The sequence below is a fragment of the Vidua macroura genome, chromosome 3 (assembly GCF_024509145.1).
Source record: "Vidua macroura isolate BioBank_ID:100142 chromosome 3, ASM2450914v1, whole genome shotgun sequence".
Classification (NCBI taxonomy): domain Eukaryota; kingdom Metazoa; phylum Chordata; class Aves; order Passeriformes; family Viduidae; genus Vidua; species Vidua macroura.
In genome coordinates, this window is record NC_071573.1 from 31277199 (window position 1) to 31289323 (window position 12125).

Below are 12125 nucleotides of genomic sequence, written 5' to 3' on the forward strand. Positions count from 1 at the left end.
TTTTGCCTTTAGTGCAGGCAGCATTTCCTACAAACCATCACTCAAGTCCTTCCTAAATTCAAGGGGAAGCTACAAAAGACATGTGGCTTTGGGTGTGGATGGAAACCAAAGGAACAAGACCATCCATTTGAGCAGCATCCTACCATTAAATTAATTAGGTGTAATGTCACACCACACCTTTGCAGAAAGTGCTTTGCAGAAGCCCTTCCCAATTCAGCACCAGCTCTGGGTGGGTACACACTCCTGCTGCATGGGAATGACCTTCACTTGTCACATCCAGGTGACTGCCAGGACACACGGCAATGCACACAACCAACACAGCCACCAGCCACGCCAAAGACGGCCAGCATGAAATGCCTGTGCTTGGTGATCACGCCTATTTGACAACAGCTGATATTATTATTCAAAGCCACAAAGGAGGGGTTTTGTCCTACTTCTTCTGGGCTGCAAACACACAGGAAGTCATTAGTAACTGAAGCAGCATCCATTCAGTTGGCACAAAGGACACACTGAGCATTTGCAACAGAACAGATGGATCTTTGTTGTTATTTTGCAGGTTAAAAGGCATCAGTGGGGCTAGGCCAACACGGGAAATGATGGATGGCCAGACAGTCTTAGCCAACCACTTTACAGTGACAGGATATGTAAACCTACAGCAGAATTGGGAAGGAGAAATCTTATCCTTTCTATCAGCCCATGAGCCCAAGCAACCTGCTTGATCCAACCTTTGCTCCTGTGATGGGGAGCTCTACACACTTTAACTTGTATCCCGAACCCTCAGGCGCTCTAGCAGATGCTGCAGAAGGGTGGCAGATTGTAGAGCTGATCACTGTCTGACAGGTTTTATTTAAGTGCTGCTCACTCCCCACAGCTCTTTCCAGGCAATAGCAGGCTCTGAGCAGACACACCAGCTGAGAAGTGAAGGGAGAACACTTCAGCAGGGCAAGGCAGCAGAGCTTGCTGGGTGGCTTTTGGCTTTACAGTTTGCCACCAAAGTCATGACAGTGAACAAGACAGTGCTGTACAGAATGGTGGTTGCTTAGGTGATGTCTGTCACACCTATTTTAAATGAATTAAACAGAGCAGAGTTTAAACAAATATAATTCATATTATGCCAGGCTCCTCTTGCTTCAAAAGCTTCAGAAGTTGTCCCTTTCAGCCTGATACTACTTGGCTGCTCATTCAGCTTCCCTAGAGGTAGAGAATCCTCTCTTAGCCAACACTGCTAAATACTATCTGCAAGAAAAGTACCCTAAATAACTTTTTTCGTGCAACACTGGTAAATCACTCTGAGAAGGGCCTTGTGGGCAAGATCTATGGACAACACAGAGGCACAGCAGTGCAGAGGCAAGAAGCAGAGTGCTGTGTCCATGGCTTCCCTGCACAAACCTTCCCTTGTAGCAGAATGTGTTCTCAAAAGGCTGGAAGATGCAGCATGGAGAGGCTACAGGGCAGCATGACAGGACAGCAACACTCTTCAGGAACATGGCCTGGGCACGAGCCATGGCAGAGTCCCTTTGCCACCTTGGTATTTCACAGGAGAGCTTCCTGCCATTTTCCTGGGAGGTCTGGTTCTTTTTGCCTGGTCCCTTGTGCGACTCAGTGGCAGCTCCCTCACTCCGTTACAGCCAGAAATCAGTCATTCCTTGCTAGGTCACCTTCTCCTGAACACTTGATTATATTGAGAGACACACAGTTGTATTACAGCTGAGACCAGAGAAGCTCTAACAAATTCCAGGAGTGCCATCCTTTAGAGGGTCTTCCCTGGCTTAGGATATCCAAAGATGGCAGGAAAGGATTTCACTTGTCTGGAGAAGTCAGGCAGGAGCTAACAATCACTGCTCTGCGTGACTCAGATACCGACCTAGGTAAGTCTCCACATTCAGGACAGCAAATACATATGATGGACAGCAGAGTGAAAAAAGGTCTTTGCACACACTCCTAAAAAAAATAATAAAAAAGAAGAAAGTGCACTAGACAAGCCACCACCCTCAGGCAGCAGGGAAATTAGCAAGTTATAACTGTGTACAGGTATGACAGAAACAGCTGAGTAAGGGACCCAGCTACAAGGAGTAAAAGGCCTCCTCTAAATTCATATTATTTGCTAGCCCAGCCAAGTTACACAACTTCAGCTTTGTTCAGCAAAATTAAGGAATAGGAGGGCGAGATTCCTGCGTCTTGCTGAAGAGGCTTGTGGCTACTGAAACTCAGGAAGGGGACGGTCACCTTGTAGAAGGTCGAGCCTCCACACCTTGAGAACACAAGTGCTTATGTGGAGCCTTCCAGCTCCTCTTCCACACACTCACAGGCTGCTGCTAGACTGTGGTTTGGTGCAGAACAGAGCTCAAATACATTAAAAAAAAAAAGGATTTTACTCTTTTAAATGACAGAAGGAAAATTTAGCTAAGAAAAATACACAGTTCCAGAAACTCACCCTTAGCTTTCAATTCAAAGAAACAATGGGATTTAACACCCTAATGAAATAGAGGAAAACCAGTAATCTAAACTTAGATCTAAATTACTCCTTAAGTAGTTAACTTTCACAAAATAGAAGTATCAAACAACAACGAAAATCTCCTACTTTATTCAACAAAAAACCAAAACAAACCTCATATACTGCTTCTTATCCAAGATACATCTTAATCAATGAAGCAAGAATATTTATTTTATATACACTTGTAAAGGATTTGTGAAGAAGCATCTCTTTCAGGGCCCATTCTCAAGCATGGAACACAAAGAACTACCACCAGAGTTCTCTTCCCATTTGTGACTAACCCTACAAATCATTTAAATGCTGATGTTGGATATGACAGACCTGTATTCCAGCTGCACCACAATGTACAGTTGGTTTGACTCTACAGGTCCTCCACATCCCAGGCTGAACTCACTGCATGACCTCTAACAAATGGCTTGACCTCCTTGTAGCTTCTGCTCACTTTATTCAAAGTTATGATCATAGCAATTTGCATTTTACAGATCAAATGTTTGATACAGAATAACTCAATAATGTCAGAACCTTTAAAGTCATCTTCTTGTCAATTCTGTGGGAACATGTCCACGTTTTTACACGAGTTTGGGTAGTATAACCCAGGTACACTGCAGATAAAGGCTTTAAAGAATCAATTTGATTATCAAGACAACCACATAGAATAAGTGATAACTGCAGTACAAGCTAGATTTTAAAATGTCTATGCTTTGCAGAAGGATGAAATAAACATATGAATAGGGTTTTAAAAAAAAATGCAAAACCCTAGACAAATGCACAAAGTTTTCCCCTAATCTTCCTTTTTAAAATAAACACCAGGAAAAGGTAGTACAGCCATCTATCAAAGATTCATATCAGATTAAAACCAGGAAGCATCACAGCAGTATAGAAAAAATTTGTACAGAAACTACATTACCAGCTCAGTAAAAAAAATTCTTGGTATTACCACCACAGAAACAAAAACCAAAGAGATCATCCTTAAGACACCCGTGGATTCAACATCCACATAATACCATCCCTATGGTGAAATAACCAATGAGTACACGTGCATGACTAACTCTAAACAGCAGCTGCAAGATCCTGAATGTTAATGATTAACTAAACGCAAACAGCAAAAGCAGAAGACAACTTTGTGCCCTTTAACACGTCAGAGACACAGTTGCTGTTCTGTCCCCAACTCACCGTTCCCTCTCCATGAACATTTATCCCAAACTACAGCAAGTTATCTAACACTGTTTTAAACAACATTTCAGATCTTTCATGTTCCACAGAAAAGTCTGAAACCTCTAAACCAGTTAAGCAGTAGTGACTAAGATAATTAAGTACACTTCACATGATGTCCAGGATTTCTGGTGACCTTTACTCACAGTATCATCCCACTGTTTGGGAACTGAAGATCAAAAAGACTTTGCTTGACTCACAAGTGACTAAGCTGACAGAAACCAGGCCTCAAGATAACAAAACTGAGAGCAAAGAGAAGTTTTATGTGCTCATTACCTCCTGAATAGGAGCATCCTCCAGTTTCCAGAGCACTGAGTAAGTTTTACTTTTCACAAGATGGTGAAAGCCCAGACTTTAAAAGGATCTGTTCCTTTGTTGTCAGTGGGCACATGCAAAAGGAAGCAAGAAGTCCTTCTTCAGCTATGCCACCAAGCCATAGGAGGCAGCCTGAGCCAGTCTTCTCAGGATTCCCCGACTCCTTCTCCAGGGAGGCTGTATAGCAGCAAGGCACAACTCTGCACATAATTAAACAAGCTCCATAACACACACAGTGGGAGAGAAAGGAGTCCCCAAGGCAGGCTGCTAACAAGGACAGAACCCAGACAAATGGAGCACTTTCAAGACTGTTTCTCCATCAATAATTTGAAAGGAATGCTAGGCACACTGCCATCCCGCTAGTTTATTCTGTGTAAATAACCTTTATACCTGCCTCTTTTAAAGTCCAACTAACTTGGGTGTAAATTAATCCCACAAAGCAGATCTGCTTACCAAAAAAGCAGAGAGCCCATCTGACAACACTAGGAAGGAGAAGACAAAACAAAAGTCTGTGATTTATCCATCCATCCCAAACTTCATGACAGCATATTAGCCCTTGAAACTGTAAATGCAAGAGCCCCACGAGGCACTCAGCCCCTGAACTGTTCAATAGATCTGAAGAGGCATAATTAACTATTCCCATGGTCTCCACAGCTTGATCTGGTATGAATTTGTAATATTGCCCTTCCCCCATGTCTGATAAAAGCCACACAAAGAAACAAAGATATTAACACACTGCTGTGTATTGTAACACAAACTGCAGGCAGAGTGCTATGGTATTAAAAAAAGACATAGGAGAAAGTAAATGCATTTAAAACTACTCCTGGAGCAATTATTCAGTGAATAGAAGAAAAAGTAAAAAATATCTGTTGTAATAGCATGAAGCAAAGGGACGGGGAAAAGAGCACTCTGGGAACCTCAAGGCAGTGTTTTTTATTTTGCATAACAAGAGGTCAGAGTCTGTAAGAGAAGTGCAAGAGGTTTGAGAAGTTTAGAGCTAAGACAGCACAGCAAAACAATCACCTAAGCTTTATTTAGCATTCTAGACAGAATACTTAAACACTGAGTACCACATTAAAGTGTTTGAATATAATATTAAAACTTTAAAATTATTAACATTAAGTGGATATTCAGTTAAAAGAACACTTAATAAACTAAATCCTCCAATTAGATGAAGATATGCAGCATATTCTTTGAAGAGCTCACAGTCTGAAACCCCATTCGTGCACTGAAATCCATGAAAAGGGACAAGGAAAACAGTGTTAATGACTGATAAACCTGATCAGAGAGAAATCATTAAAAGACCACAGGAACAGAACAGAGATCCTACAGCTAAACTCTGCTGGGGGTCAGTTTGTTTATAAACTTACAGCTGCTTATCTTACAAAGCCCAAGAGATTCACTTCTGCTAAAAGTTCTTTAGTTAAACCAGAAAAGCATTTCTGACAAAAATTCCCAAAGACAGGCTACTACTAGACTACCTCAGTAAATCAGAATCCATACGGCAGTTCTGAAAAGTAAAATGTACACATATCCACAAACTAGTGAGCATTCTGCAATGAAAATATGTACTTGAAGTGCTCACTGGATGTGGCAACTGCAAGAAGATCCCTCGGGACAAGATGCTAGACTTTAGAAGGAAAGCACTACTCCTTGTGGTATCAAAGTTGCAGTGTTACACTTGAAAGCTTAACTTGATTAGAAAAGAACTTGAAGTTATCAAGAACTTCAGTGTCAGACATTTCAGTCATTTCTGATGGTAGAAGGCAAAACTTACTAAGGAACTAAAGTGCTCTCCAGTTTGCCAAGTTAGTCCCTAACAATATAGCTGCTGGTCTGGATCCAGGAGGCCCCCAGTAACCAATGCACATAATTCAAACTGAAAAAAATTAATCCTTATCTAGATCAAGGGGGTTTGATTTAAAAAGTTCTCTGGGTATTAAAGGGTAGCTCAATCTACCACATCCCACATTCTGACAGAAAAAAAAAACCCAAACATTTATCCAGCATGCATAATGACCCAAATTATTTCTCAATACATGCTCCTTTTTAGGGTAATAATGTAAAATAAAAGGAGAGATACCAATTATGCTGTGGAAAAATATGCTATTTTAGAAAGTGTTTCCAGCTCCTTTTCCCTACTTAACAGTACCAGTCACACTCCCACAAGCCTTCACAGATGAAAGGTGAGACAACCTCACACAGCTTGCCAGCATTAACCCTGTTATTACCTTCATCAGTACAGCTACACACAAATTACTTCTTAGTACACCCTCGTGCAGACTTTCAATCCCATTGCCCTGACATATGGTTACAGCAGCAGTTTAGCTCCTATCTGTCATTACCACAAGGAAAACATTCCCATTTCAGGGTAGTCTCCCAAGAGCATGAGTAGTTATGCTGCTACAGCAATTTCCCAGCTTTCCCCTGGCAGATGCTCAGAGGTGAATTCCTGGCCGGGCCCACATTGCTTGTATTTCCCACTTGGGGAACAAACTGTGTTGTTTAATCCTTTGCCCAAACTCTATTCTGGAGCACAGGGGATGGACCTGGAGCTGAGAGTTAAAAATCATATACACATGATTTTATTTGCAGGGTGGGGAAAAGAAGGAGTAATCTTAAACTCTAAAAAACAAAACATTTTGTAGATGGTTTAGGGCCAGCCTACTACTTCTAATTCAAACAATGAAGAAAAAAGATACTGAAGTTATGGACATTGTACTACTGAATAAATAAAAGAATCCTTATGTCCTGTTCCCTCCGTTCTTCAAACCCTCCTTCTCTGCCCATCTCAAACTTTTCATTTTTTGTGAAAAGAGAAATGTTATTTTTTTTATTAACTAAAAAACAGCGAGGAAATATGGAGAAAAGCTTTTTAAGCTGATTTAAAAGTTCTTATACTCAAAATAGTTACATTTTTATTCCTTAAGCCACTTTCGACCCTCATAATTCTTTCATTATTCGCTGTAAACACAATGTGAAAAGGCCGTATTCATCCCTTTATTTATGTGTTAAAAACCAGAATCCCTAATGAGTTGAGTCATAAACCAAAGAGAAGTCTGAGCCACCGGGGCAATGCATACTCTGGAACTTGTCACCTGTAAATGCTGATGGGGTAAGACTGCGCCTGCTTGTTTTCTCCTTTATTTGAACTCAGTGACAAGGAACTCACCAGCAACAGCATCTCTTGAAGATTTCACTGATATATGAGGGCGCTTACCTAGCTCAGTTTTGACATGGATTAAATTAACATCTTGTTATGTTTACTGCTTGTTTTTCTAAGTTTTTACCGGCAGACACCACTGTTGCACAACACTTTGGCTATTTAATCTAGTTGGGTTCATATTCTGTCTGTTCCTCCCTCATTAGCTAGAGCAATCGTCACCCAGCCTTCTCTAGTGTTCTGCGAGATCAAATTATCGCTCATTATTTCCTCCTAATTGCAGAGGAAGAACCTCACACCTATAGCAAAACAAGCTTCCCTGAAACACCCACATCCTTCCAGCATGGATTCCCAGTTTCACCTTTCAGTACAGGTCCTTTTTTGCTTGCTTCAGTCAGTTCCTTGAAGAGTTAAACTAGAAATAATCATTAATACAAGAATGCTGTTGAAAGAACCACCTATGCGTGCAAAGCTACTGGGTAAGACAGGCCACATCGCCCGGGGGAGGACGGCATAGAGAACACTTGAAAGCACCCTCAGCTCGGACTAAATAGGTATTAAGCTTGTCGGGATTTTTTGTACATACTCCAGTCGATCAGAACAACAGAATATGGATTTCACCGGACATCCCTGTCACTACACCCAGGTATTTAGTGGCAGGTGTACTTTCAAAGGAAACTATTTTACGTCACCGCTTTCACATATACTGCGCTGGAAACTAAGGAAAAGCTGCTGGGCTTTGCTTTCATCCAACCGCAGCTGACAAAAACGGTGCAGTTTTAAAATTCATGGTAAAACTCCTTAGAGGAGGTGGTGCTCCGCATGCCCTTTGAAAGTGTTAGAACAGAGACACCTCCCAGAGCCGGGCAGGTTTAGCACACACCGCCGCCAACATCTCCCGAAACTCTCCCGGCCGAGGTCGGGAATACCTGTCCCGGGAGCTCGCAGGCACTCTGAACCGTAAACAACGCGGACACCATCTTCCTCTGGGAGCCCGGGCACTCCAAAGCAAAGCCACCCGCACCCGCCAGAAGCAGCACGGCTCAAACCAACTTTAAGAAATTGGTACCAAAAAAAAAAAAATCAACCAACAGAAGAAAAACGAGAAGAAAGCAGGATCCAGACGAAGTGCCCGTTTAGCCTGCGGGAGCGGGGCGAGCAGCCCTGGCGGGGAAGCCTTATCCCCCGGGAATACGGCGAAGGAAAAGCCCCGGGCGCTGCGGGTCCCCCTCCACCCCGCGCTGCTGCCGAGGCCCCGCGGCCCCCCCCGGCCCTGGCTCGGCTCCAGCGGGGCCGTCTAACAAGTTGATCCCGGCGTGAAAGAGGAAGAAAAGGAAAACCTGGGAGGGGGAGGGGAAGCCCCTGCGCGGCCGCGGAGCCCGGACCGAGCGGGGGAAAGCGGGCAGGGAATGCCGAAGGGAAAGAGGGTCGCCTCCTGCCCCCCTCCACGTCCGCAGGATCCATTTTCCCTCCCGCTGCCCCGCTCCAACTTTCCGCTCGCCGCGGCCCGGAACTCACCGGCATCATCTTGGAGCCGAACCGCATGGGGGCGGCCGGTGCCGGCCCCGCCACCCGGCGCGGGGAGCGGCGGCGTGGAGGGGCGGAGGGGCTGCGCTGCCGCCGGGACGACCTGTTGCGGGAGGCACCCGGCTCGGCCCAGCCTCACCGCCCGCCCTCCGCTTTGTTCCCACCGAGAGCCGCTCTCCCGCCGCCTCCACCCCCGGCTCCGCTCCGAAACTAACCCCGGCCCGGCGAGGAGGAGCCGCCGCGCCCCGCCCGCTGCCCACCCCCGGGAGGGGCCGGCCCGCCTCCTGCCCCCGCCGCGGGTGCCGGCCCGGAGCTCCACGAGGGAGGTCGGACTTCCCGAGGCTCGACACTCAGCGGGGCTGTGGCAATACGAGATCCGTGGGAGTCCCCACGGGTCACCTCCTCCTGTACACCGCTCCGAAACGTGCCAGTTTCGGGGCCCCACGGAGGGCAGGGGCACACGCAGCCCGGTTTTCCCTGGATCGGCACCGCGGATGGAAGCCACCGGCCAAGGTCAGGCTTCAACAGCAGAGCCTCCCCTAGGCTGATCTGCGAGGCCCTGCCGTCCCTACTGCCTCACACGGACTGTCCTACAGATCCCTTTTAGCTCCTCGTGTACACAGTCAATGGAGCATCCCTGCCCAAGGCACTTTTATTTTTTTGTTATTTTTGGTTGGACCTGGTGAGTCGATCAAGCCAGACCTCATTGAGATGACAGTCTTAGTTGGGCTGTCCAAAAAACATCCCCACGAATCTTTTGCACCCACTTAAGACGTGGAGGGAAAGTTCTCCGTTCTTTGGAGCAGTGTGCAGGACACCCATTTCAAACCCAGGCACTTGGCTAGCAGCACTTCAGAAGCTCACGCAAGGCTTGGAAAAAACGTATATTCAATCGGCACCGTTACAGGGCTCCGTCGCCAGGAAAACCAGACCCATCTGTTTTTCCTACTCGTACTAAAATCTTCGCAGTAATTAGGCAGGATAAAAGCGGAGAGGATTAGAAGTTCCCAGATGAAGGAAGAGCAAAACACGAACCTAATTTGTATACAAACATCTCTTTTTCTAAAGTACTAAAGAAATTTTGAGAGCATTAATAACGCCCCCCCCCCTTCCCCCAGGAACTCCTAGGCGGTGAGCAAGCACTATTTAATACAGTATTGGTAGAGCTCAGGGGACAGGGATAAAATCCCGGCCGAGCCGGGTCGTGTTTGTCCCGATCCCGGGGCCGCTCCCGCATCCCTCCCACCCCCCCCACTCCCCGCGCTCCTCGCCCCCGCGCCACGGCCGGCCAATGAGAAGGCGCCGCCGCCGGCATGACGTCACCTCCCCCGGCGCCCATTGGGCGCCTCACGAACACAGCGCGGTGTCTCCTGGCAACGCCGTGACGTCACGGCCGCGTCCCGAGCAGCGGCTCCCCCGTTGTCCCGGCGGAAAACGCGCGTCTCCAGCGGGGCTGCTGCCTCGTCCCCACGCCGCTGTTGGACGAGGCGCGAGCAAAGAGCCGCACTGCTGCTCCCGCCACGCCGTGCCCGCCGGCGCCCTCCCAAACCCCGCGGGCATCCCACCGGCTGAGTGGGATCTGTGAATTCCAGCTCTTTCCCGATTTGCGCCCGTTCCGATTCTCTTCTCCAGTGCCCGCATGCATGGGTCAACCTACGCACAGAAGGCTTATGAAGACACTTATAAAAGCCAAAGTTTTCATTTGCTAGATTATCTAAAACTCAGACTTTATATTTGTATTACAGGATAAAAATGTTACAGGTCAAAGCAAGTGGCAAAGGAGAACTGAAATTCTTAGAATCGTAGAATAATATAATCACTGAGTTTGGAAGATCATTGAGTTCAATCATTAACCCAACAGTGCCTCGTCTGCCACTAAACCATGTCCCTAAGCACCACATCTCTATGTCTTCTGAACACTTCTAGGGATGGTGATTCCCTCACTTCCCTGGGCAGCCTTTGAGTTAAGACATTTCAGTAAAGTCATTTTTCCTAATACCAAATCTAAACCTCTCCTGGTGCAACCTGGGGCCATGTCCTCTTGCCCTATCACTTGTTACTTGGGAGAAAAGACCACCTCCCACCTGGCTACAACCTCCTTTCAGGGAGCTGTAGAGCACAATGAGGTCCCTCTGATCATTCTTTTCTCCAGGCTAAACACCCCCCAGTCCCACCTCAGAATCCTTGGTGCTCCAGACCTTTCACCAGCTATGTTGGCCCTCTTTGGACACACTCCAGCCAACAATTCTGCAAATCCCTGCTAAATTTTTAGAAGAATCTAGTTGATAAGGGATAAAATCAGGAGTGTGATCTTTTAATGTACTCCCTAAATACAGACACAAATATTTCTAATAATTAGAATATTAAAATATCGGTTTTAAGCCTGTAAAATAAACCTGAAAATGGTTAGGTAAAAATCAAGTAGAAAAGGTGTTTCAGATGAGTGTGTGTGTGAGGTAGCCAGATTTTGCTAGCACAAGCCTCTTGCAGGCCAATCTACAGAAGTCTCTTTTGGCTCAAGTTCTAACTTTGGCATCTTCCACGCAGAACTCCAGCCCCATCCCTGCTAAGGAAATGAAGCTCCAAGGGGTGCACCTCTTTATTTCCAGTTCTGTGTATGCTCTGTGACTCATGCACTGCAGTGAAGGCTCTCAGTGCCATCTGGTCTCACACTGAAGATCCCAGCTCCTCTCCAGCAGAGGGGACAGTGCTGGCCATCTTTGCAGTTAAAGTGGGGCCAAAACCACTTGTAGCCATGCCTATCTCAGCAGCCCTGCTCCCCCTCCCTACAGCACCTCACATTCCTGCCTCTCACAGCTACTCAGACATGATTTCACTAGAGAAGCATGGCATGAATTTCTCACAATGAGTTATTAATTACAGGACAGATTTTTGGTTTATCAGCAGAGAGCTGATGGTTCCTCCAGAGAGGGCAGAAATATGGGAAGGTTTCTGACCACAGGTTCAGCCTCCAGAGTGCCGACAGTTGGAGATAACTGAGTCGTGCACAGGAGCATTGGCAAAGAGCAGCAGTTCCCAGTCCTGCATACACAGAGCTGTCAGAAAAAGGAAGAGGAGATCCACAAGATCTGGAGCCAATGGCACAGACAGCGGAAGCTTTGCACCTCTTCCCTGGTTCCCACTACTTTTGGCAGCCTAAGCAGAGCATGCTGCACTTGACTAAGGCCACATGCAGTTCCCTAGAAGTAATCACAGCAAAGGTTGTGATGCCTCAGGTTTTAGCTTTTTTTATATTTTTCAGATTCTGTACTGCTTTAGTGTGTAGTTCTGAGCTACATATTAAGGGATAGTAAGCTCTCTTCACAGAGTAGGTAGACAAAACAATTCTCTCTCTAGCTGGGGACCAAGGACAACCAATCCAAATCTCAGACCCAAGAGCATAAACAACGGTGG

At 46.1% G+C, this 12125-nt stretch overlaps 1 protein-coding gene across 1 annotated transcript in view; it reads right to left on the bottom strand.

Annotated features, from left to right (window-relative positions):
- The window catches only part of TP53BP2 (tumor protein p53 binding protein 2), a 51962-nt gene extending 43126 nt beyond the window's left edge, over window positions 1-8836 (bottom strand). Inside the window, exon 1 of the mRNA XM_053974183.1 lies at window positions 8703-8836. Coding sequence (XP_053830158.1) covers window positions 8703-8729 — 27 coding nt within the window. The 5' untranslated portion in view covers window positions 8730-8836. The remainder of the gene's footprint in view (window positions 1-8702) is intronic.
- Between the last annotated feature and the right edge of the window lie 3289 nt (window positions 8837-12125).